This window comes from Solanum lycopersicum, chromosome 1, assembly GCF_036512215.1.
Source record: "Solanum lycopersicum chromosome 1, SLM_r2.1".
Classification (NCBI taxonomy): domain Eukaryota; kingdom Viridiplantae; phylum Streptophyta; class Magnoliopsida; order Solanales; family Solanaceae; genus Solanum; species Solanum lycopersicum.
The window spans coordinates 71876334-71903694 of record NC_090800.1 but is presented as its reverse complement, the minus strand read 5'-3'; the positions used below and the strand labels follow the sequence as shown (position 1 = coordinate 71903694).

General features: G+C 35.5%; 1 protein-coding gene across 35 annotated transcripts; it reads right to left on the bottom strand.

The window, feature by feature from the left end:
* On the bottom strand, window positions 1-27361 carry LOC101248419 (cullin-1-like). 35 transcript variants are annotated; one of them, XM_069298731.1, is made up of 34 exons: window positions 27071-27359; window positions 26908-26963; window positions 26637-26819; window positions 26414-26557; window positions 26060-26173; window positions 20271-20470; window positions 20087-20186; window positions 19167-19352; window positions 14211-14258; window positions 13927-14130; window positions 13727-13804; window positions 13507-13596; window positions 13346-13426; window positions 13202-13264; window positions 11441-11476; window positions 11281-11367; window positions 11016-11165; window positions 10853-10908; window positions 10642-10762; window positions 10407-10568; window positions 10088-10231; window positions 9762-9980; window positions 9502-9669; window positions 8988-9412; window positions 5312-8204; window positions 5033-5151; window positions 4749-4860; window positions 3858-4039; window positions 3601-3710; window positions 1831-3384; window positions 1275-1600; window positions 631-729; window positions 434-552; window positions 1-340 (listed from the first exon to the last, which is right to left on the bottom strand). In XM_069298731.1, the coding sequence occupies exons 6-24, from the start codon at window positions 20402-20404 to the stop codon at window positions 9311-9313; spliced, it is 2229 nt and encodes a 742-aa protein (XP_069154832.1). In that variant the 5' UTR covers window positions 20405-20470; window positions 26060-26173; window positions 26414-26557; window positions 26637-26819; window positions 26908-26963; window positions 27071-27359; the 3' UTR covers window positions 1-340; window positions 434-552; window positions 631-729; window positions 1275-1600; window positions 1831-3384; window positions 3601-3710; window positions 3858-4039; window positions 4749-4860; window positions 5033-5151; window positions 5312-8204; window positions 8988-9310. The 35 variants fall into 35 exon arrangements, with proteins under 35 accessions (XP_069154832.1, XP_069154829.1, XP_069154812.1 ...); XM_069298728.1 differs by adding an exon at window positions 1714-1773 and having other exon boundaries at window positions 1-552; window positions 631-1600; window positions 2151-3384; window positions 5033-8204; window positions 20271-26214; XM_069298711.1 differs by having other exon boundaries at window positions 1-552; window positions 631-3384; window positions 5856-5922; window positions 6882-8204; window positions 20271-26214.

Here is a 27361-nt window from a genome sequence, read left to right as displayed (position 1 = left end):
TTACCGCTCTAACCAACAAATTGTCATTTAAGAATTAATGATATGTTTGAGAGGCAATTGTATTATTTCCTGAGATCTTAACCATTTGTACAAAATGTTTCAAGTTCCTGGTGCAAGAGAATCAAAGGTCCAGAGAGCTAGGAGTTAAAGAAATTTGTCTTCATCTTAGGCGACATGTTTCTCCTCCTACGTCGATTGCAGAAGTTCATACCAACATCACTTATATGATCTGCATAAATCATACCAAGTACTTGAACAAGTTTGGATTATCTTTGTCCCTTTCTAGGTAATCCTTAGTTATCAAATTCTCGATTCTCTTCTAGATAGCTTTGACATCAGGCTATGGAGTATCCAAAACAAAGTACTTAGCTCAGTTGAACTTGAATAACTAACAATAAAATTGAGAAGTAGAAGTTTATCCCCCTGAGGATACCTTGAACATCCGTTATGACTCTTCATAATATACACAATTGAAGTATCTATAGCATATCACCTTTCCTTGTCAACATCTTCAATTACCTTTTTCTTCTCATCAACAGGAGGGAGAGGTATCTGTATATCCTCACAGGGTCAGTAATGTAGTGCAACAACTATAATAGAAAGGCTAAACTTACTCATCTAAAATTGTACCTTGATCATCCTTATTTTGTCAGTGAACTTTGAGTTGAACTCAAAGACGTCAGTCAGAGAAATTGTTTTGGTGATTGGTTTCTTGTTGAGAATCTTGTACTTCGCACATGAAAGGCAATGAAGAAGTCAAACAACATCATCAACTGATAGGTTTAATTGTGTCATGATTTCCTAATAACTCAGTCTATCTGATGCATTAAAGAGAAGCATAGCAGAAGCCTACAAAAAGGAAGAAGCCTTAATCTCGTTTTCTTATTGATAACGTAATAGAAATGTTTCAAATTAACTAAGCCTATCTGATTTCAAAAAGTAAGCCAACAATCAACTTGATAGGTAGTGACAACGAGCTCAATAGTCTTTGGCTCAAATTATCCATTTATGTGCAAGTTCCCAAAGAGTACATCCATGTAAGTTTCCTGGGCTTCGTTTTTGTTTGATAAAACATCTTGAATACTTCAACACATCTAACCTGACAATCCGCAGCATAAAATGAATCCATGACACGATGTTTGAGAAGAAAAATGATTGAAGTAAAGAAACATGCATCATTCTTTGCCCAAAGAGAACTTCAGCAGGAGGAACAAGGATCAAAACCAAGATAGAATTTACTGCATAATGCCAATTCACATATTGATATGATATACCATTTCTGCTGGGAGGTTGAGATCAAAAGACTTGCAGCTGGGCAAGAAGTCAAGACAGTAACCGTCTAGCCAATTCTTGGATTTGCTATTGGATTATTGCTCAAATACTCCTCAAAGCTGGCTTGATTTTCCGTTGCCAATGTCAAATCTATGACCTACGTACAGGAAGAGAAGAAGAATGTCATCAGAGAACACTGATCTGGATAGCTTACCATTCCCTCCATCTTTGATGCCCCCCAAACTGCTGCTTCAACTTTGTTAGGATACTTCTCTCATGTTCATCATTGGCACTCTTATCATATAGCAACCGCCGGGCTAGCTTTTCCCTGAAAAAAAAAGGAAGTCATACACTTATAACATAACAGAGAAGAAGTTACTATTCAAGTAGTAGATGAGATAACAAGTCCTTATCACTAATATAAGCTTACAGCTTTACCACCTGCAAGTGAGATCTAATATCAGTTTTCTCCTTCTCCAGTATTAGCAATTTACTTTTACCCTAATGCACAGAGTAGGACAATTAGATTAGACAACTATCCCTTGCTCCAACACATACCTTGTGAAAAATGTGCAGTTTTGGAAACAGTTATTCACATATGCCAAATATTTATCATGAAGCTCAATCACTTTATGTTTTGAGAAACGGTTTTGAGGATTTCCTTTGCGTACTTTTTCTGGCAAACGGAGAACTCAACCTTTCCTTGTGTAATCTCCATTCCAAGGAAACATGTCATAAGACCAAGATCAGAAATTTCAAAAGCTTGCATTATATATTGCTTGAACTCATCAATTATCTTTTCACTGCTCCGTGTAATCAAAAGGTCATCCTCATATAGAGAAACAACAAGTATCTCACTGCTATTATATTTAACATACCGTGTGAATTCTGAAAGACTCTTTTCAAAATCGCGGCCGAGCAAATAATCATCTATTCGACTATACCAAGCTCTTGGTGCCTGTTTTAAGCCATAAAGAGCTTTATGTATTCGGTAGAATTTATCTTCCTTTCCATCTATAAAGACCCTTGAGGTTGCTCGACATAAATTTCTTCTTCAAGAATGCCATTAAGAAATGTTGATTTGACATCCACCTGACGCACTTTCCAACGACGTTGTGCAAAAATAGTTATAAGCAATCTGATCATGTCTGCGCATAACCCTTAACTACAAGCCTTGCTTTATGCTTGTTGATTGAACCATAAACATTTAGCTTGGTTCGGAACACCCGCTTTACCCCAAGTACTTTTCTGCCTTGAGGTTTGTCAACAAGCTGTCACTTACCAATTTTTTCGATCATAAACAGCTCCTTCTCCATTGTGTTTTTCCACTTGGGGTCTTTGAGAGCATCTTTAGGGTTAGCAGGTTCAAGAATCACATCATTGCATCTCTCATATATATATCAGAGAGCAATTGAGTTCCCCTGATTGGTGGACCATCGTTCCTTTCATTTAACCACGAGCTTGTTTTGTAGACGGAATTACTTGAATCATCCCAATCCCATTCTGCATTTGCCATGAAGTGGATCACTGCTGATAACTATCTTCTCACCTTCAAGTTGAAAGATTTGTACGCCTTTGAAACATTACTATACCCGATAAAAATGTCCGGGGCAGCCTTCTTGGCTAGTTCATCCCGTTTGACCTGAGGAGCATAGGTAAAACAAAGACAACCAAGCACTTTAAGAAAATGCAGTGGAGGCTTGTATCCCTATCATGCTTCAAAAGGAGTTTTATCTTTCACAGTTTTTGAGGGAAGTTGATTTTGTAGAAACACAGCTGTATTTGCTGCCTCTGTCCAGAACATCCTTGGCAAATTCTTTTCGTGCAACATACATCTTGCCAGATCCATGATAAATTTGTTTCTTTTCTTTACTAACTCAATTTTGTTCTGGAGTATCAGCAGTAAGCTGATGTTCAATCCATGCTTCCTCACAAAATAGACCAAGCTGATGAAAAATGTACTCCATGCCATTGTCAGATCGTAAAATCTGAATTTTGCGGCAGCTTTCAGAATATTATTGCTCAATTAAATGTTAAAAAGAAATGGTAGTGAAACCTCAAAGAAAGAGATATAACAGCATCCCTAACGTTTCCATTCAACTCTTGGCAGACCTGAAACAGAAAACAGTTGCCAGTATGATTTTACCTCTGTCTCAATTTATGTGATATTCTTTCTTTTTTAGTCAGTCCCCCCAAAAGGGACATCTTTCCATATTTAGTAACAATTTAACTACAGATTTCTTGTTTTACTTTATGCCACAAAGTTTCAATAGCATACTTTATACCACAAGTTTCAAAATTCTTTCTTTTTTCTCTTAAACTTCGTACCTTTACGTAATTGGGATGGGGGGACTAAATGATAACATCTTTTAGTAAAATGACGTTGCAGCAGTTGTATGCTGTCAAACTGGAAACAACATTCTAGAAGAGGCAAAACCCTGAAAACAGAATTAAAAAAAATCAATATATAAGCCATGAGCTGAACTCAGTGCTTTAACCAAGGGATCAGTTGGAGATGTTTTACTAGATGACCATAAAACAGAACTTTGATTAGAAGAGAAAAGAGAAGGAGAACCATGAATTACCTGATCATGGAAACAAGTTAGTCCAACTTCATTAAGCCCCGACAGAGCTCTCTGGGAGATGAAATAGAGGTCAAGATACCGGAAGAGACAACTATCTGACCATGACCTTATGATTTGACCACATTTTTACCAGCTCTCGCAACATGAACTCGTCATTTTTTTTTCTCAAAGAAGGGCAATACCTATTTTGAAATTGAATTGCAGTGTGAAATTTAGAGAAGGTAGAATTAAGTAAAAAAAATTTAAGCCAAGTTTGTGTTTTTCATCATTTTAAACTCCTAAACAAAATTGCATGCCTAAAATAACATACAAAAAAATCCATGAAATTTAGATGCGTTTAGAAACTTCTTTCCACTTACTCCCTATCCTTTTCTAAATATTCTATAGGATAAAGAAGCAGCAGAGCAGCCTTTCTAAATTTGAATCTTATAATAGTGGAAATAAAACTAAAAGATAATATGCCTCTTGGGAAAGCAATGCCTGAATTACAGTAACCATTTAGATCCCAAAAAAAAATGTTATACTTGCACATGGATTCTTATAAATAAAATCATAGAGGGCACAAGATAAAATCACACAGGGCACCAAGAAAACTACCCATACTAAGCCCTCTTTGTTTGCATGACTAAAATTGAAAAATAAAATACCAACAAAGGGCTCACCAGACTAATGATTTCTGTTTCTTTATTAAAGAAATCATTTTTATAAGTTCCAAAAAATTTCAGAATAATACATAGAGAGCAAACAATCAAGAATGGTACATGGATATAACAAACAGCAATTTTTTTTAAGAATAATACTTCTTCAGTTCTTATTTTTCTTGTTTTATTGTAATGCCTTGTTTCATTTCTACCAAAGTGAAATATGAATGAAAACTGCAGCTATCCTTACCCGTTGTTGTGATATATTCTTCAAAAGCTTCACGATATTTGTCATACAGCTGTTGAGAATAATCATGTGGGGGCTTCTGAGTACACATGATGTAAATTGTCCTGCTAGTACACTTAAGGAGACAAAAGGTTAATCAAATGATCAAATCCAAGTTATCTATATGCCTAACAGTGTGGCAATCTAAAAGGATGCGTATACAGCTTCATATAGTCCTCTGACCTGAACTGAGGACTATATGAAGCTCAGGCAGCCCTTCTCGAATATTCTTCAGCTTTGTGATGTACCTTTGCACGAAGCACCATTCATGTTCCAGATCAATTGTGCTATGTTGGATCGTTGTGATTTTAATATCTTCACAATATAACAGACTGCAACCTTACACAAATTCCAAACACCTGTGGCCCTGTTCCCAAACTAAATAACATCACCAACTAATCTCAACAAAAGCTAAAAAGAAAATCAAGCAAGTTATAAGCCAATCAGAAAAACAAATCACATTAATATGAGACTCTAGTCTTGAGAATAAACAAACAAATGACAGAAAGAACGCTCTTATTAAATACCAAAATCTGATGTTGGACAATCTACAAGCTTGGCTTTATCCTTGAAATATGACCAGATTACTTGGATTCCAAGGCTTCAAAGTGTGGGCCTGTTAAGGAGCGACGCATACAAGAGTCGCAGAAGTACCTTGAGCCATTTCTGGGTCTTACAATAGAAAGCGTAGAAGAATATGACTAGAAGTCAAGAACAGGAAACAGGATTACATATTGGCGGCTTAAATTCAAGTAATACAAAGAGGAGAGAAGCTAAAGGAGCACAAGAATAAAATCCAATAATAAAGGAAAGAATCAAAGCTCACTAAATAGAAATATTCTAAATTACCACAGTTATAGATGCCTAACTGGAAAAGGTAGTGAGTTTTTTTATTGGTTCAGTGTCATCTTTGTTTCTAAAGATTCTTTACCACTCTGAATTATATATTTAGTTGGATGTATAAGACTTGAAGTATAATAAATTATCAAGCAGAAATGAGCCATTTATGTAACTAAACAAGTCCAAACTTCAAAATTTAGAAGTGCTGAGAGAAGCGTAAAGGAGAAGTACATGTCACAAAAAAAAGACGCCTTCAAGAGAGCTTCACATGAGTACAATAATGTGCAGCAGAGACTACCTACATTCAGCCGAAATAAAAACGCTAAGTTATTACCTCATCCACTATTGATATTTACTTGCCAACAAATCATCTATGTTCATGATTCATGTGAGCTTACATTTTATTCATGCTTATTACATCCAAATTCTATTTAGGGATTGATCCAGCAATTTATTGCAAGCTCTTCACGTCCTTTACCCCCGAAAAGGGGCACTTTTCAGGAAATTGTATTTATTGGACTAGTACTCACATGATAACAACATTTTGGTGGCATGAAACATGTCGGCTGGTATCATATAACACATCTCTAAGCACATTCCATACAATTGATTGATTCCTAACGATTATGACTTGGTTCCCGAAGACCCTGACCTGATACCTAGGACCTACATAAACTAGAAATACCAAAATTGCACACTTGGCCCTAAAAGATATGAACTTTTAAAATCTTTTCAGGGTTCCATTAAAAAAGAAAACCGTATACAACATTTTCCAATATACTTATATAAATTAGTAAGTAAATAAAACTGAGAATAGCGAAAGAAAATAAAAATCACAAACACTGAAAAGCTAAGTTGCTCAAATACTTCAACATTACACTATTTTACATGAATGCCGTTAGTTGCAACAATAATGAACAAAAAATTAAACTCAAAACCTACCAGTAATGAATACTAAACCTCCACTATTCCTAACTTCAAAAGGAAATAACACTTATGCTCAGAGTCAACTATAGAGAAATAAAAAACAACATAAAACTAGTCCATCAATCCACCTCTGAAGATCGCAAAATCAACCACAACAAAATAGCACAATTTCAATAGCTACTGGAAACAAAATTAATAACAGGATCAGTCTGAACCAAAGCAAGAAACAATTAATCAGAAACCACCACATCAACTATGCATCATAGGTATATACATATGAAGGAATAGTGTACATCAAATCGAAACTCGCAACTTAACCGGAAAATATACCTGTGATGTCACCAGAGAGGGAAGGAATTTGCTGAAAGGGTGATCGGAGATTCTAGACCTGATGAGGTCATAAGATGGAGCTGCCAGGAAGGTAGGAACCATTGATGACAAAAAGAGAATCGGGTGAGATGTGAATCTCTCTTTCCCCTTTTATGTAATTTCCTTTTCCTCGAAAATCCTCTTATACTTACTTCTAGGTATTTCCATTTTTGCCGGGGTAATTTCTTTGTTTTTCATTCAGAGTTGTTGCAAATGTATTCCAACTATTTTGGGGTTTCATGCATTTTTACCCCAAGTGCTTGAGTACTCTTTTCTTTTTCTTTTTTGAGAGTGTTGTCGGTGTTTTCCAGATTTTTAATATTTGAATGGTCAAAATGCTTAAAAAAATATTCTCTCGAGGAAAATGATTTTGCTAATGAATCTGTGTTATCAAAGGCGAAAAGAGCAAAAAAACTCTAAGGTCCAATGGGCTTAAAGTGCAAAACACAAATAAAGTGTGAGCTTTAATTAAAAAAAGTTCAAAGGGACAAAATATACAAATATATATGTTTAGTTTAAGACTAATAATTATAAACATGCATAACAAATATATGACCATAGAAATTGAAAAAAACATTATGATAAAAGTGAAATATCAATTGTATAGTTTCACTTCTTCCGAAGAGGCTCATTGGCAAGAAAAAGGTTGCCTTAGAACCTTAGTGACAATATAGAAGTGGACATAAAGTGAGCTGAAGCGCTCAACACATTTTGAGTCTCGCTTCAGGGCTTAACCGCGACAAAAATGGAAATAGTTAGAAGTATAAGGGGTTTTTCGAGAAATAAGGAAAAACACATAAAAGGAGAAAGAGAGATTCACATCTCACTAAATTCTCTTCTTGTCATTAATGGTTCCTTTTTCCAAGTTTATTGTCTCCTCTCACTCACTCAATCCCCCACCCCCACTACTTGAAGCATCTATAGCATACTGCCTTCAATTAACTTTTTCTTCTCATCAACCGGAGGGAGATGTATTTGCATACATTTACAGCAATATCCTTACGGGGTTAGTTATGTAGTGCAACAATTCATAGTAGAAAGGCTAACCTTACTCATCATTACGTATCTGCATACATTTACAACAATTCATTTTGCCAGTGAACTTTGAGTTGAACTAAATACATCAGTCGGTTTTGGTGGTTGGTTCTTTGTTGAGAATCTTGTACTTGGCACATAAAAGGGAATGAAGAAGCCAAACAACATCATCATCTGATAGGTTTAATTGCGCCATGATTTCTGATAAGTCAATGTATCTGATGCATTAAAAAGCAGCAGAGCAGAAGCCTACGAAAAGGAAGAAGTCTCAATATCGTTCTCATTGATAACGTAATAAAGTGTTCGAAATTAGGGATTAAGTACAAGTGAATTTTAATATTGATCAAACTATTTTCCTTTTCTTTTTTGGGCTGTCGATGAAACAATAATAAAGAATGAATATTGGTTATGCCACAAGAACATAAATATGAAATCGATATAACAAAGAGAGCAAGAAAATAACAAAATTCAAGATCTTTTCCATATGTAACGGCTTACTTAAAGGGTAAAAAAGTTACACACACTAGGCAAAAAGCTATTTTGCCACCTAAAAAGGCTATTATCACCAACACTTGTGTACTTTAACATGCCTAAGATTTGGCTCTAGGCTCGAGGATGATTTGTGTCAGATCAGAGCCATTACACACTTGACCCGGCTATGTAAACATATGGTGTTTCTCATAATTTCTGTTTCTAGCTAGTTTTGTAATTATATAAGCATATTTTGGTAACTTTATGAGTGTTATTATATCTAGCTGGTATCTTCTATCTACAAAGCCATACACAATTCAGATTCGGGTCTGAATGTCATTTCGAAGCTACAAGTTTCTCACATCTGCAAAGTTTGGGATAATGGACCTTAAACTTAAACAATTGATTCATTCAATAGAGAACTGTTGAGTAATGAGATTCCGGATCCAATAAACTTGCCCAAGGTTGAAAGAAAACCCAACAAGGACCAGCAAGGTCCAAATCGAAATCTATGAAGAACCAAGAAAGTAGGATTGTCGAGCATATACTGAAAGTAATTACCATTGTGCTGAATCCAGAGAGGTAAGCTGTTGACTAGAATATTATATTTACTCACAACCCGAACAGGTAGGCGACAAAACACGGAATAGAGAACGCGAAAGGGCCATATAAGACTGGAAGAAGTTAAGGCAATTTTACTTTTACTGAGATCTTTAGTTCTTAACCATTTGTACAAAATGATTCAAGCTCCTGATGCAAGGCAATAAAAGATCCAGGAAGGTTGGAGTTGCAGAAATCCGTCATCATCTTGGGCGGCATGTTTCTCCTCCTATGTAGATTGCAGAATCCTTTAAACATCACACATTCACCATGATTTGCAGAAATCATGCCAAGTACTTGAACAAGTTTGGTTCATCTTTGTCCCTCTCAAGGTAGTCTCTAGTTATCAAATCTTCAATTCTCTTCTTGATAGATTTGACATCAGGCTATGTGTATTCAAAACAAAGTAATTAGCTCAGCTGAACTTGATAACGAACATTAAAATTGAGAAGTAGAAGTTTATCCCTGAGGATACCTTGAACATCCGTCCCAACTGCTCAACACATTCGATAACCAGTTGCTGGTAGCCCAGTACTTTACGACTCTTCATAATACGCACAATCAAAGCATCTATGGCATACCGCCTATCCTTGTGAACGTTTTCAATTACCTTTTTCTTCTCATCAACAGGAGGGAGAGGTAACTGCATACCATTACAGCAATTTCCTCACTGGGTCAGTAATGTAGTGCAATAATTCATAGTAGAAAGGCTAACCTTACTCATCATTATTGTACCTTGATCCTCCTCATTTTGTCAGTGAACTTTGAGTTGAACTCAAAGACATCCGTCGGAGAAATTGTTTTGGTGCTTGGCTGCCTGTTGAGAATCTTGTACTTAGCACATGAAAGAGAATGAAGAAGCCCAACAACATCATCATCTGACAGGTTTAATTGTGTCATGATTTCCTGATAACTCAATCTATCTGATGCATTAAAGAGCAGCAGAGCAGAAGCCTACAAAAAGGAAGAAATCTCAATCTCGTTTTCTCATTGGTAAGGTAATAAAAATGTTTCAAACTTAACTAAGCCTATCCGATTTCAAAAAGTAGCCAACAATCAACCTGATAAGTAGTGGCAACGAGCTCAATAGACTTCGGCTCAAATTTTCCATTTATAATGCAAGTTCCCAAAGAATATATCCACGTAAGCTTCCTGTGCTTCGTTTCTGTTTGATAAAACTCCTCGAATACTTCAACACACCTAATCTGACAATGCGCAACATAAAATGAATCATTGACAAGACGTTTGAGCAGAAATATGATTCAAGCAAAAAAACATGCATCACTCTTTGCCAACGAAAAGAACTTCACCAAGAGGAACAAGGGCAAAACCAAGATAAATTCAACTGCATAATGAAATTTAACATATAATATAATATACCATTTCTGTCGGGAGGTTGAAATCAAAAGACTTGTAGCTAGGCCAGAAGCCAGTCTTCAAGACAGTCACCGTCAAGTCAATTCCTGGATTTGCTATTGGATTGTTGCTCACATACTCCTCAAAGCTTGCTTGATTTTCCCTTGCCAATATCAAATCCGTGACCTATAGGAAGAGAAGAAGAATGTCACCAGAGAATATAGCCTCAAATTCAGCATAATTGATCTGGGTAGTTTACCATTCCCTCCATCTTTGATGTGAACTGCCCCCCACAGTGCTGCTTCAACTTTGTTATGATACTTCTCTCATGTTCAACATTGGCACTCTTATTAAATAACAACCGCCGGGCTAGCTTTTTCCTGAAACAAAAAAGGAAGTCATCAACTTGTAACAGAAAAGAAGCTACTACCCAAGTAGTGGTTGAGATACAAGAGTAGAGGTAACTCTACCTATAGAATTCTGCAAACAAGTCCTTATCACTAATATAAGCTAGCAGCTTTACCACCTGCAAGTAAAATCTATTATCAGCTTTCTCCTGCTCCAGTTGTACGAAGAAAAAGCAGATGCTCTAGAGGAAAATAAGGGAAGGGGATTTATAGAGAAAGAGCTCACCTTCTCCAATGTCTCTTCTATGGCATCATCTCTCAATTTCTCACTCCCGCCTCTTTTGAGAATGTGGTCACAGAATGTGGCAAGAAGTTCAGTGCTTGAGCGACCAGCAACACCCTTGTTGCAGAAAATCTCAAAAGTTTCTTCAAAAGCCTAGAAAGTGACAGATGGGACAGATATTAGCAATTTACTTTTGCCCTTATGCATAGACCTAATGCACAGAGTAGAACAATTAAATTCGACAACTATCATTCCTTTCAACACATACCTTGTGAAAAAGTATGTGCTTTTGGAAACAACTATTCACATATGCCAAATATTTATCATGAAGCTCAATTACTTTCCGAACAGAAACCTGAAAATTCAGAAATAAGTTAACCGCCGAAAACATATTAAAGGATCAGATAACAGATTTACTAAGGGATTACCTGTTCCAGCAAACCAACCACACCTCTCTTATCTGCCTGTTGAAGAACAATAGTTGATCAGAAAGAACGCAAGACATTGAGCCATTATATTAAATGCACTCACAAAGAAATACCAGTCTCATCTTTTAGAGAATCATCCCTAAAAAGATGAAATGAATTAATTTTGACATTGTTCTAACCAGCAGAAGAAGAAAAGTTAAAATACATAAAAGAAGTAAAGGAGACAAAAAGAACTTGTTGGTTCCCTAAGCAACTGCTTATGCACTTTATTTTGGATAAGTATCAAATTTGATGGGGGGTTCTGCTTTAAAGAAACGTTTACCATCTCTTTTAAGTAGCATTCTCAACCACCAAATCATCAATGATCATTTACCGAAGGACAAATAAATTAAATGAAACAAAACAATCATTGAGATGGAAGTCCAACTTGTGACTTCATGCTTTTGATACAAAAGAGAAGATATGATGTTAACAAGAAATCTCTGAACAAAACTAATCAAAAGCGCAATATGGAAACTAAAAAAGCAGAAAAGCAATATGCTACGAACAAGGGTTGTGGTGGAGTGGTAAGTACTCCTTACTCCTTAATCGGGTCTCCGGTTCGAGTTCCCTTGGTTATGGAGACGCATTAATTACCAGCGCTTTACCCCTGTGTGAGACATCCTAGCTGAATTCGGTTACTCGAGCCCAAATGCGGGTACTGAACATCAGGTGGTAAACCGATTTTTTTTAAAAAAAAATTAGGAAAATGCTCTAATCGGCAATAAATAGCTAGTCTCACAAACTGACAGCTCAAGATGTGATGCACAATATATTTTAGCAGTCATCTCCCCTTTTCAAGGGATTGCTGCATTTTGAGAAAGGTCCCTGAACTTATTGTCTCTAACTTTTTTCACTGAGTTTACAGTAACTTTTTACTTGATGTATTGTGAAGCAGCATGAGCTTTTTAATGAATGGATTTTCCGTTTCTCTAATATTCACATCAAGCATTTTCTAGGGACAATCCACCCACCCACCCCCACCCTAATGGTGCTGAACCTTCTTCTTCTCCATGCCTCTCAACAACTTTAACCCAGAAAACTAGTCTAGAACCATCAGGGACATAATCAAACAAGCACAGCCTCACCTGCCTATCATTTGTTATGAAATATGGATGAATTTTTCCCTCAGCATTCATCAAATAACTAATGATCAAGTTGCTAGGCCCATAATTTAATTCCCTCACCATGTCGTCATAAGTACCATTGTGACGCAGGACAACAGACACTGTCACCTTACTCAGAGGGTTCCACTTTCAACATTTTGAAGTCTCCTCCCATTCACCACTATATTCAGCAAACGACATAATAAGACAGCAATGCTCGATGCTACTGCTCACTGCTTGACGATTATTAAATACTAGAAAAAAGAAAAACCACGGGGATGGATCTCTTATAGGTTAGATAAGCTACTGGAATGGTGAAATGTTACAACAAAATGTCACTGCAAAAACGACTGGAAAGAGGCTGCTGGAAAAACGAGCTCTTCTATAATGGATGAAATATTTCGAGCTTCTACAACAATGTAGAACTACAAAGGCTGATCTTGGAGAGGTTTTTGTCATGTGGAGTAATTTTCCAGTTAAAAGCTTCAATTTTTGACCAGAAAACGATCTGGACGACAGAAAATCCGCAAGGAGCTATTATGTATTTTTAAAGATTTTGTGAGTTTTTTGGAGGGAAAGAAACGGATTTTGTGAGAAAAGGGTAGATTGTACAAACCTTTTTATTCCTAGCAGCATCTTCAGCCTGTTTCACCAAAGCTGTCCATTCAGCAGTAACATGCTGCATTTAGATTAAAAAGAAGGATACATGAAGTAACTTATAGGCATACGATCGAGAATATGAGGTCATGAGATCACAAACCTGCTTAAAAATATTAGCCACAGGGTCTAAGCCTCGAGGGGTCTTAGAAAAGAGCCTATACATCCTTGATAAATCTTCAACCTAATAAATTAATCATGACTGTGTCAATTACTGCAAAAAAAAATAATCAAAAACATGGTCATTAAGATGCTGCTAACTACCTTATCATCTCTTAGTAACGCATGGAATCCAGAGTGCTCCTTCTCAAGAAGTTGAGTGGCATACACAGACAACAACTCATGTTGCACTTTCTGCAGAAAGGTGAGAATAGTAAAGTTGCAGAAAAAAAAAAAGATGTGAACAATAAAAACTGATAGCAACATCCTCCATTTTGAAGGCTAAAGTTCCAGTAAAGAATAAAGATTAAGAGCTGGAATGAACCTGAAGCAACTCTGTCTCACTGCTTGAATGGAGATAATGAGAGACCCTATCTTTCTCCTGTTTCAAGCACTTCTCGGCCTAAAGAAACATTGACATGATTATTTAGGTTAACATATGGAATTTAACCGGAAAAAGGGCATACAGAAGAAGCAACAAGGAAAGAATGCAGAATTAAGGGGTTGCAAACGCAGTATACTAACTTTCAGCATATAATCTGGACATGAATCTTTGATGATCCAGTTAGAAGCTTTGCGAGAATAATAAGCCGATGTGTCCTTGAGCATTGCAGCTTCAAAACTGTTCTCATAGAAATCCATTAACCCCATTCCCAATTTAACATATATATTCAGCACATTCTTAAGGAGAGCTCTGTCAATTTTCTCTCCCTCACGCTCTTGATCAATCTGGTTAGAGGAATGTTGTTGCTCAATTAAAAGGAAAAAATAGATGGTAGTGAAAACTCAAAGCAAGACAAAAGGGATACCAGAGATATAACAGCATCCCTGACTTTTCCATTCAACTCTTGGTAGACCTGAAATAGAAAACAGTTGCCAGTAAGATACCTCCGTCCCAATTTATGTGATATTCTATCTTTTTTAGTTAGTCCCCAAAAAGGGACATCTTTCATATTAGTAACAATTTAAGTTCAAACTTCTTGTTTTACTTAAGTTTCTATAGTTTACTTATACCACAAGTTTCAAAATTCTTTCTTTTTGCCGTAAAACTCCGTGACCAGTCAATCACCTTCACATAATTGGGATGGAGGGTGTTGGAATTAATGCATCTATGTTTAGTCTTTCGAAATTGTCAAGTCGTTTTAGAATTTCGTAATACATGTATCTAGTAAATTATGATACATGTATTTAGCTATTTGTGCAAGACCTTTGATTTACATTATTACTAGTATAAATAGAGATGTAGTTGATGACAGTAATCATCTCAAGTAGTTTTAAATAACCTATAATAAACTTGAGCATTCTCTAAAGATACTATTTTCCTTCCATATTTCCTACAAATTAAAATCAGAGCAGGTTTCGTTCTTAATCAGCGGTTAGGTGAAGAAAAAATATGGCAGCCAAAACAAATGAAGGTGTTGATTCTCCAATTGTTCTTACTCCATTTTTTGATGGAACTGATTTTAAATACTGGAAGATAAGAATGAGAACACATTTGGAAGTTGAGAAGGTTTGTGGACTATTGTTGCAAATGGCTTTGAAGAGCCAGACAACAATGGTGATTTTACAGCAGCAGAAATGAAAAATCTAAATTGGAGTCTCAAGAGCATATTTTGCAAAAATTGTTTTTGGATTCTCTGGAAACTGAGGTGTATGGTGACGAAAAGGTACGCACTATAAATCTTCAAACTCTTAGAAAAGAATTTCAAAATTTGAAGATGATAGAATCTGAAAAAATAGATGAATATTGCACAAGAGTCATGAATATTGTTAATGAAATGAGAAATCATGGTGATACAATTTCTAACCAAGAAGTTGTGGAAAAGATTCTAATTAGTGTCACAGAAAAGTATGAGTACATTGTTGCAATCAAAGAGGAGATGAAAGATCTTTCTAAGTTTTCCATCAAAGAGCTAGTTGGATCATTTCGTGCACACGAGAAACGAAGATCTTTTCGTGAAGATCAACCTAATGAGGCGGCTTTTCAGTCTAAAACAAATGAGAATTCTCAAAATTTCTCAAAAAATCAACAGAAGAAGAATTACAAGCAAAAAAAAGCAGGATCATGATGGTTCTTCCAATAAAGTTGAAGAAAAAGATGAGAAAATCTCTAGTCTTCTTGTAAAGTTTGCAAAAAGACTAATCACAATGCAGAAAAATGTCGGCACAAAGGCATGCTCCAATGTAACTTTTGTAAAAAGTTTGGCCACACTGAAAAGGATTGTTGGCACAAGAAACGGGAGCAAGCAATTTTTTGTGAAAAACAGGAGGAATAAAGGGAAGAAAACCTTTTCTTTGCTTCTAAATCTGATGCTTCAACAAAAGCAATGAATGGTATGTTGATAGTGGTTGTAATAATCGCATGACTGGAGATGAAAAGACTTTCCTCTCAATTAATAATAGCATCAGTACTAAAGTGAGAATGGAGAATGAAGCCTTAGTTGATGCAAAAGGTAAAGGTACCATTTCGATCAACATGAAAGGAAGCGTTAAGCAAATTCATAATGTTCTTTATGTTCCTGACTTGGAAGAAAATTTGCTTACTGTTGGTCAACTCATGGAAAATGGTTATTTTCTTGTGTTTAGAGATAATTATTGCAGGATTTATGATAAAATTGAGCCAAATAAAGTCATTGTTGAAGTAAAGATGATAAAAAAAAATTTCCCGTTGCAATTTCATTACAATGCATTAGAAAATGAAATTATAGATGATTGATGGTTTTGGCACAAAAGATTTTGTCACTTGAATTTTCATGGTTTGAAGCTTCTCAAGCAGAAAGACATGGTGCAAGGCCTTCCTGAGATATATACTAAGGTGGATCCATGTGAAAGTTGTATAATGGAAAACAACATAGGAAGTCTTTTCCAAAAGGGGTGTCTTGGAGAGCAAGTGTACTTCTGGAACTAATTCATACCGACATTTGCGGACCAATGAAGACTCCATCTCTTGGAAGTCAAATGTATTTTCTAATCTTTATTGATAATTTCTCAAGAATGACTTGAGTTTATTTCTTGAAAGAAAAATCAGAAACATTTGCTACATTCAAGAAATTTAAAGCCCTTGTTGAGAAGCAAAAAAGTTGCAGCATCAAAATCATTCGCAACGATAGAAGAGGTGAATAATCAAGTCGAGAATTTGAAGAATATTGCAAAAATGAAGGCATTCAGAAGAAACTTACAACAGGGTATATTCCTCAACAAAATGGGGAATCTGAAAGAAGAAATATAACAATTGTTGAAATGGCCAGAACTATGATGAATGAGAAAGGGCTGCCAAATGCATACATTAGTGTACATCCTTAACAGGTGCCCAACAAAGGCACTAAAGGACAAGACACCAGTTGAAGTTTGGAGTGGAGTGAAACCTTCTGTAAGTCATTTTAAAATTTTTGGGTGTATTTATTATGCTCACATACCTGCTGAGAAAAGAATAGAATTGGATGAAAAAAGTCAAATATATATATTTATTGGTTATAGTGATGTGACAAAAAGATATAGGTTTCTCGATATCAAAACTAACAAACTTGCTGTTAGTAGAGATGTCATTTTTGATGAAGAAACAACACGGGATTGGAAGGATAAAAAGATAGAGAATACAATTATCATATCTTCAAATCAAGAGAAAGATGAGAAAGTAGAAGATGTCTCTCAACGGGAAGACATTCCAGATTTAGATGATGAAGAACCGCCTCCAAAAGGAACAAAAGTGTTCAGTGACATTTATCAGAGATGTAACTTTGCCAGTGTTGAGCCATAAAATTAGGAAGAAGCTATAAAGCATGATGTTTGGAAGAAAGCCATGGAAGAAGAAATTTGAATGATTGAAAAAAATAATACTTGGAACTTATGGAAAGAGAAGTTGTAAGTCTAAAATGGATTTACAAAATCAAACTCAATCAGGAAGGAGATATTCAAAAGCATAAAGCAAGGTTGGTTGCTAGAGGCTTCACATAAAAAGCAGATATTGATTTTTATGAAAATTTCTCTCCAGTTGCTTGTCTTGAGACAATTAGAACTGTAATTATTGTTGCTGCACAAAAGAAATGTTAGATATTTCAACTTGATGTTAAATCTGCATTTCTTAATGGAAAACTTGATGAAGAGATTTATGTTGAGCAACCTCAAGGATTTTTTGTTCAAGGGAGTGAAGAGGAGGTGTATAGGCTAATAAAAGCTCTTTACAGGCTGAAGCAAGCTCCCAGAGCATGGTACAATGAAATTGATACATACTTTCTGAAAAATAATTTTTAGAGAAGCAAAAGTGAAGCCACTTTATATGTAAAGAAAGAACATGACAACATTATCATTATTTATCTCTATGTAGATGATCTGCTTTTTACAAGAAATGATGTGATGATGATGCAAGAATTCAAGCAAGATATGATGTAAGGCTATGAAATGAGTGATCTTGGGTTGCTAAATTATTTCTTGGGCATTGAAGTTTCTCAAGTGAAAGAAGGAATTTTCATTTATCAAAAGAAGTATACCACAAGTATTCTTCAAAAATTTAAAATGATGGATTGCAGGTCTGTGACCATACCATTAGCAACAAATGAGAAGTTCAGAAAAGAAAGATAATGGAAAAAAGAAAACTAATAGCTCACTTTATAGGGGCTTGATTAGAAGTTTGTTATATCTTACTTCAACGAGGCCAGATATTATGTTTGTTGCTAATTTATTATCCTGGTTCATGCAAGAAGCAAACCAAGTGCATTTTGGAGCTGCAAAGCGTGTTCTACGCTACTTGCAAGAAACAATGAATTATGGAATAATGTACAAATTTGCTGGAGATTTGAATTTATTTGGTTATTCTGATAGTGATTGGGCTGGAAGTATAGATGACATGAAGAGTACTTCTTGTTATACTTTTTTATTTGGATCAAGTATTTGTTCTTAGTTATCAAAAAAGCCAAGTGTTGTTGCTCAATCCTCAGATTTTTCTTTACAGCAACTAAGGCTACTTTCAAGCTATTTGGCTTAGGAGAATATTTGAAGACATTGGTGAAAAACAAAAACGAGGGATTATTCTGTATTGTATTATCAGCAATTGTAATTGTCAAAAATCCAGTCAGCCATGAAAGATCAAAGCATATTTCCGTCAAGTATAATTTTATTCGAGAAGCACAAGAGAAAGACAAAATTCAGTTGCATTATTGTCAGACAAGAGAACAACTTGCTGACATCTTCACCAAAGCACTTCCTAGAGAAAAAATTTGCTATATTCGAGAACGCATTGAAGTTATCAAGCAAATGCATTAAAGGGGAGTATTGGAATTAATGCATCTATGTTTAGTCTTCCGAAATTGTTTTTAGTTTTTCAAGAAATCTTTTTATAATTTCGTAATACATGTATCCGGTAAATTGCGATACATGTATTTAGTTATTTGTGCAAGACCTTTGATTTACATTAATACTAGTATAAATAAAGATGTAGTTGATGATAGTAATTATCTCAAGTGGCCTTAAGTAGCCTATAATAAACTTGAGTATTCTCTAAAAAAATCTATTTTCCTTCCATATTTCCTATAGAGGGACTAAATGATAGAATCTTTTCGTAAGGATGTGGAAGCAGTTGACTAGTATACTATCAAACTGAAAACCAAATTCTAGAAGAGGCAAAACCCAGAAAATAGAAATAAAAAGATCAAAATAGTATGAGCTGAACTCGGTGCCTTAACCAAGGGATCAGGTGGAGATGTTTTAATAGATGACCATAGAAATACAGTTATGACGAAAAGAAAAAGAGAAGGAGAACCATAAATTACCTGATCACGGAAGCAAGTTACTCCAACTTCGTTAAGTCCTGGCACAGATCTCCGGGGAATAAAATAGCGTTCAAGATAATGGAAGAATCTCGACAACCATCTGATCATGACCTTATTATTTAACCACCTTTTTACCAGCTCTCGCAACATGAACTCGTCATGTTTTTCTCTCAAAGAAGGCAATACCTATTTCGAAATTGAATTGCAATGTGAAATTTCGAGAAGGTAGAATTATTTGGAGAAACAAAAATTAGGTAAACAAACCTTAAGCTAAATTTGAGTTTTAGTCATTTTAAACTACTAAGCAAAATTGCATGTCTTAAATAACATAACAAAAAATCCATGTAATTTAGCTGTGTTTTGAAACTTCTATCCACTTTCCCCGTATCCCTGTCTTAATATTCTATGGGATGAAGCAGCAGCAAGAGCAGCCTTTCTAAATTTGAATCATATAATAATGGGAATAAAACTAAAAGATATATTGTCTACTAGGAAAGCAATGCCTGAATTACATTCAGACCCAAATAAAGTTGATACTTGTGCATGGACCCTTATTAAATAAAATCATTGAGGGCACAAAATAGAATCACAGAGGAGAATCTAAAATATGCTCTCATAGCCAAATTCTCACATGGAAGGCCTCTTTGTTACATGGCTAAAATTGAAAAATAAAAGAGCAACAAAGAGCTCAGCAGACTAGTGATTTTCCTTTTCTTTATTAAAGAATCATTTTTATAAGTTCCAACATTGCAGAATGATACAAAGAGAGCAGACAATCAAGAACAGAACATGGATATAACAAACATCAAAGAAAAATTAAGAATAATACTTCATTCATTCTTGCTTTTCTTGTTTTATTGTAGTACCTTGTTTAATTTCTACTGAAGTGAAATGTGAATGAAAACTGCAGCTACCCTTACCGTTGTTATGTTATATTCTTCAAAAGCTTCACGATATTTGTCATACAGCTGTTGAGACAAATTATTTAGGGGATTCTTAGAAGACATGTTGTAAATGGTCCTGTTAGTAGACTTAAGGAAACAAAAGGTGAATCAAATCCAAGTTATCTACATGCCTAACAGTGTGGGGAGTCTAAAAGGATACGTATACAGCGTTATATAGTCCTCTGAGTTGAACTGAGGCTCAGGCAGCCCTTCTAGTATGTTCTTCAGCTTTGTAATGCCCCTTTCAATGATGCCCCATCCATGTTCCAGATCGATTGTGCTAAGTTGGTTCATTGTGATTTCAATATCTTCACAATTTAACAGAATGCAACCCTACAATAATTCCAAAAACCTGTTGCCCTGTTCCAAACTAAATAACATCACCAACTAAACTCAACAAAAGCTAGTAAGAAAATCAAGAAATTTTTTAGTCGGTCAGAAAATCAAATCACATTAATATTTGACTTTACTGTTGATAATAAACAAACAAATGACAGAACGAATGCTCTTATTATATATATTAAAATCTGATGTTGGACAGGCTACAAACATGGTTTTATCCTTGAAATATGGACCAGAATACTTGGGTTTAAGGCTTCAAAGTGGGGACCGTTAAGAGTGATACATACTAAAAATAGCACAAGTACCTCGAGCTATATCTGGGTCTCATTATAAAAAGGGTTGTAGAATATGACAAAAAATCAAGAACAGGATACAGGATTACATATTGGAGGCTTAAATTCAAGTAATACAAAGAGGTGAGAAGATAAAGGAGCACAAGAATAGAATCCAATAATAAAGGAATGAATCAATGTTCACTAGCTAGAAATATCCCGGATTACCATAGTTATAGATGCCTAATTGGAAAAGGTAGTGGGTTTTTTATTGGTTCGATATGATCTTGGTCTTCTAAATATTCTTTACCACTCTGAATTAGATATTTAGTTGGGTGTATAGGACTTCCAGTATAATGTATTATGAAGAACAAATGAACCATTTAAGTAACTAAACAAGTCCAAACTCCATAACAAGTGCTGAGATAATCTTAAAGTAAAAGTACATGCCACAAAAAAAGCCTAAGAGAGAGTTCCACAAGAGTACAATAATGTGCAGCAGAGACTGCCTACATCGAGCTGAAATAAAAACCTTAATTAATTACCTCATCCGCTATAGATATTAACTTGCCAACAAATTATCTAAGCTCATGATTCACATCAAAATAACTCACAGGTATAACACATGATTTATGTGAGCTTACTTTGTATTCATGCTTATTGCTTGGTGAAAAGGAATTCTACTCTAAGTTCTATATAGGGATTGATTCAGGAATTGTTTTGCAAGGTCTTAAGATCCTTTGCCCTGGAAAGGTGCACTTTTCAGACATCATTTTTGTGGCAGGAGACATGTCAGCTGGTATAACTTTCAACTTAATTGATTGATTCCTAACGATTCTGACTTGGTTCCTGAAGACCCTAACTTGATAGGAATTCCACAAGAAAAACTTTCACCATGTTATTCCTAACTAAGACCTAGATAAACTTGAGTTACCAAAATCGCACACTTGGTTCTAAAATAAATGAACTTTTAAAATCTTTTCAGGGTTCCATCAAAAAAGAAAACCGTATACAATATTTTCCAAAAAACGTATATAAAAACAATAAAATTGGGGAACCCTAAACCCAAAATTTCTTTTGTTTTTTCTCTCTCTCAAAATCGAAATATGGCGTGAATAGCAACCATGACTGCCTCGCCCTCTCCCCAGCCTATGGTTCTGGGAGAGAAAAACGCCAACCCTAATACAGGTCGTACATATGCTTCGTCAATCAGCGAGAATCAACTATATAGTGAGAATCTCTCAAACCAGTCAGTCTTTTACATGGAGAACCCATTGTGATTTTTGACTCCAAACACCTTGAAGCGTTTATCACGGAGGAGAATCTAAAATATGCTCTCATAGACAAATTCTCATATCGAAGGCCTGAAGTTCCAGATTCACGAAAAATATTGCCTCCACAATTAGGATTTAAGGGTGAATGTAACATTGGGTTATTAGAAAGTCGACATGTGCTGTTGCGGTTCACTTTGAAGGAAGATTATGTTGCAATCTTTTCAAAAACTAGTAGGTCGATTAAATTTGTCGGTACTGTTATACTGTTCAGAATCGGGTATGATTATTTACCATATTATTGTAAGAGATGTAAACATAAGGGACATAGAGAAGTTGATTGTCGAACTCTCACTGATGGTCAAGTTGATGCCGCGGTCAGTGAAAATCATATTGAAGGAGAAAAATTTCAAGGTGATTTTCGTGTTCATCTCAATGCTAAAAAATCTGATTCAAATAGGCTGGAAGTTTGTGAAAAGGATGATGAAGGAACACTTAAAGATTTGAGATAGGGGAGGAAAAGAGTGGTGTTCAAGATCAAAATTTGGTGCGCCAAATTCTGGCCAGCGTTTAGGCAAAGCAGTGTCAGACTGTCAGAAAACTTCTCTTTGGGAATCAAATGTTATCCTTAGTTCCTCTTTCTCAAACTGATGAGTTTTCACGGCAAAAAAATACTTCTCCCAACAAACAAAACTGTAATTTAGCTGATCTTGTTGAGGTTGAAGAGGAACTCGTTGTGGATACAAATCAATCCAGCGATGCACAATTTGCGCAAAAAATTAAGAGATAAAAGAAAATGAAGTTGTTGCTGAAAATTCAAGTATGAGGCAAGGTAATAAGCATACACCTGAGAAACTTCATGATGCTATACAGACGCCAAAATCTGATGTGCAACTTGAGAATTTGGCAATTAATGGACAGAATAAATTTGAAGGATCAAAATGTTGAGATTTTTAACATTTGGAACCTATCGATTTGCAAGTTGAAATTTCTGGTCGTGATGAGAATGCAACTGGGAATTGGAACACAATTGCTCAAAAAATCAATTTCTATGTGTATTGGTTCCTCGGCAAGTCGAAGTAAATCTCCACGTCTTGAAAATAAGCAGCAGCTAACTACTAATCTAGTGGTGCAATCTAATGAACCGAAGGACATTGTTTGTATAAATCCGTTTGAAGCACTTGAGGTGGAGAAATAATTAGAGTTAGTTGATTCAAATCCCACGAAGGAGCCGATTTTGATGATAATATATAGCACGCCAATTGGAGCATGTAGCATGCAAACCAAAATAAAATTGGAAGTGTTATGAATCCTACATTATATATCTTTAATTCTGAAGTAGCTAAAATTATTCAAGAAAGTGAGGCTGCCATGTTGCTCAAACCAAATTCACCGATCAAGTCACCCATCGTCACATCGAACACCTCATCTCATGAGGTCTCCAAAGAAAAATAAAGGGAGATGAGTACTCCTAGGCGGCTGATTAGGTTGATGAAGAAGAGCATGTTTCACCTCCTATTTTGAATAAAAAATCAAGTCCACAAGCTTTGGAATTTGTATATAAAAGTATAATTGCAAAGAAGAATGAACAAGAGGCCTGAGCAGCAGAATTTAGTACAACTAGGGGTTATGATAGTGATTTGGGTGATGATCCTTTTGATGAGGATGCGGAAGAAAATATGTTGGGCATACACTTTGATAAAATGTCTAGGGATGGGAAAATATGGCTCCTACTAAAGTCAAGTGCTTTGCTTGGTTAGTAATCAGGAAAGCTTGCTCCAGTCATGAGATCCTGCAGAAAAAGGGTTTGCCAATTGTGTCCAGATGCATGTTATGTAGTGATGCTAGAGAGACAAATAATCATTTGTTCCTCCATTGTAAAGTCACATCTCAGCTTTGGACTATGTTCCTCAGTTTAACAGAGATAAAATGGTCAATGCCAGAGCACACAGCAGACTTGTTAAGTTGTTGGATTAGGAGAGGGGGAAGCAAGACACAGAAGAAGTGGTGGAGAGTAATCCCACACTTTATCTGGTGGACTATCTAGAGGGAGAGGAATGGAAAAAACTTTGAAGATTAGATTCAACAACATTCAGCAACCAATGGGAGCTGCATTGCAACTTTCTACTTCTGGTGTAAAGAACATTGTATAGAAAATGCTGAACAATTAGTAGATCTTTTAGAATTACTGTAATTAGTTTCTTGTTTTTGTTTTAGCTTTTTACTACCTTTTGGAGGTCTCCAGCATACCTTAATGTTGAGGAATACAACATTACTAGTTTCAAAAAAAAAAAAAAAGTAGAAGCAACAAAATCATAAAGAAGACACATGGAGGGCATCACAGTTGGGATGGTAAAGTGACAGGATTGTTTGTCCCAAGACACCTACCGATATGGGCAAAGCAGAACCATATGACAGTGTCAATAGCTTCAACAAGATCAAATACATCCAAGAAGAAATGATGAAATATCAAGTTTTGTTGGACAAATTTGAAGAAGAAGACAAGATGAAAATACTTCAGGTTACTTTACATGGAGATGGACTATTTATCATTTTTAATCACGCATTTGTAAAAATAAGTTTGAGGTTGATAACTCAACTTTCTTCTTGGATTTTATATTTGTGCAGTTTTCAAGTATTATCATTTGTAATATCATCATAGAGTGTATTACAAATTTTGTGATGATCATAGAATACCTAGCTCTCTGTAGCTCTTATTTTTTTCATGCTTGTAAATAAGTAGAGGTTTGTTGTCTCATTAGGATTGACAAGGTAAGGCCTGAACCCCCGTTGCTTGTACTTATTTCTATTGAGGATTTTTATTTTTTATTTTAAAATTTATAACCGTATATAAATTTAGCAAGTAAATTAAACTGAGAATGCCAAAAGAAAATACACATCAGAGACACTAAAAAGCTAAGTTGCTCAGATCCTTCAAAAATGCACTATTTTTGGAGGATCCGAGGTACAACCATCGACAATTTTGAAGAATCCGAGCAACATAGCTGAAAAATCTAAAGTTTCAGGCAGTTAATGACATAAAACAAAGTTCTGGAATCAGTAGTTCATATTGAATTTCTAGTTCACATGAATGTCGTCAGTTGCAACAAAGAATGAATCAAAAATTTAACTCAAACCCTACCAGTAATGAACACTAAGCCTCCACTATGCCTAACTTCAAAAGAACAAAACACTCATGCTCAGAATCAATTATAGAGAATAAAAAAACAACATAAACTAGTCCATCAATCACAGATCGGAAGATTGCAAAATCAACCACAACAAAACAGCGTAGTTTCAATACCAGGATCAATCCAAAGCAAAGGAAGAAGCAATTAAACCAAAACCAGCACATCAACTATGCATCATATGTATATATATACGTGGAACAATGTACATCGAATCGGATGTCACAATTTAACAAGAAAATATACCTGTGATGTCACGGAGAGCAAAGGAATTTGCCGAAAGAGTGATCGGAGAGTCTAGACCCGATGAGGGAACAACACGGAGCTACCACGAACTATTGATGAGAAGAAGAGAATTGGGACAGATGTGAATCTCTCTTTCCCCTTTTATGTGTTTTTCTTTTCCTCGAAAAACCCCATATACTTCTAACTATTTCTATTTTTGCCGTAGTAATTTCTTGGTTTTTCATTAAAGGTTATTGCAAATTAATCCCTATTATTTTTGGATTTTATGCATTTTTACCTCAAGTGTTTTGAGTACTCTTTTCTTCTTCTTTTTTTAGAATGTAGTTTATATTTTCCAAAATTTCTGTATTTGATCTTGAAAAATATTTTCTCTGAGAAAATGACTTTCCAAATGAATATTGGGAAAATGAGTTGCATAAGTGACATTTCAAGTTTATTATCTCTTGTTAGCCACCCAATCCCCCACCACCACAACTTGAAGCATCTATAGCATATTGCATATCCTTGTCAACTTCTTCAATTACCTTTTTCTTCTCATCAATAGGAGGGAGTGGTATCTTCAAACCATTACAGCAATATCCTCACGGGGGTCAGTAATGTAGTGCAACAATTCAAAGTAGAATGGCTAACCTTACTCATCATTAATTTAACCTTGATCCTCCTCATTTTGTCAATGAACGTTGAGTTGAACTCCAATACATCCGTCAAAGAAATTATTTTGGTGTGTTGCTCCTTGTTGAAAATCTTGTATTTCACATGTGAAATGGTGAAAGGGAATGAAGAAGCTGAACAACATCATTATTGATAGATTTAATTGCGTCATGATTTCCTGATAACTCAATCTATTTGATGCATTAAAGAGCAACAGAGCTAAAGCCAACGAAAAGGAAGAAGTCTCAATCTCGTTTTCTCATTGATAACGTAATAACAATGTTTCAAATTAACAAAGCCAATCCAATTTAAAAAGGTAACCCAACAATCAACCTGATAAGTATTGAAAACAAGCTCAATAATCTTTTGGCTCAAATTTTCCATATATGTTGCAAGTACCCAAAGAGTATATCCATGTAAGTCTCCTGTGCTTCCTTTTGTTTGATAAAACTCCTTGAATACTTCAACGCACCTAACCTGACAATGTGCAACACAAAATGAATCAATGACAGGACATTTGAGAAGAAAAATGAATTAAAATATTGATATAATGTACCATTTCTGCTGGGAGGTTGAGATCAGAAGACTTGTATTCAGTATAATTGATCTGGATAGCTTACATTCCCTCCATCTTTGATGTGAACTGCCCCCACACTGCTGCTTCAACTTTGTTAGGTTAATCCTCTCACGTTCATCATTGGCACTCTTATTAAATTACAACTGGACGGCTAGCCTTTTCCTGGAAAAAAAAAAAGGCAGTCATAAATTTGTAAGGGAGAAGAAGCTATTCAAATAGTGGTTAAGATGCAGAGTAGAGGTAAATCTACCTATAAAATTCTGCAAACAAGTCCTTATCACTAATATAAGCTAACAGCTTTACCACCTGCAAGTGAAATCTATTATCAGCTCTCTCTTGCTCGAGTAGTACGAAGAAAGGCAGTGTCTCTAGAGGAAAAAGAAGGGAAAGGTATCTACAGAGCAAGACCTCACCTTCTCCAATGTCTCTTCAATGGCTTCATCACTCAATTTCTCACACCCGCCTATTTTGAGAATGTGGTCACAGAATGTGGCGAGAAGTCCATTGAGCTAACCAGCAACGCCTGTAGAAAAGTTTGAAAGCTACTTTAAGTGCCTAGAAAGTGACAAACGGGACACATATTAGCCATTTACCCTAAGATGAGCCAATGGTCATGCGATTTCAATCGATTAATCTCCTTATTTCATACCATGAGATAAAATTTAAAGTCTCCAAAAATTATGATTTGTGTTATAAATATAATG

What these genes read in the sequence shown, in the direction of transcription:
- LOC101248419 (XM_069298709.1), bottom strand. Translation starts at nt 20,404, where the DNA reads ATGAACCAACTTAGCACAATCGATCTGGAACATGGATGGGGCATCATT. An exon ending in TTGTTTGCAGAATTCTATAG is followed by an intron (nt 10,763 to 10,852) that starts GTAGAGTTACCT and finishes TTTTTGTTTCAG; the next exon opens with GAAAAAGCTAGCCCGGCGGT. An exon ending in TCGTTGCCACTACTTATCAG is followed by an intron (nt 9,981 to 10,087) that starts GTTGATTGTTGG and finishes TCCTTTTTGTAG; the next exon opens with GCTTCTGCTCTGCTGCTCTT.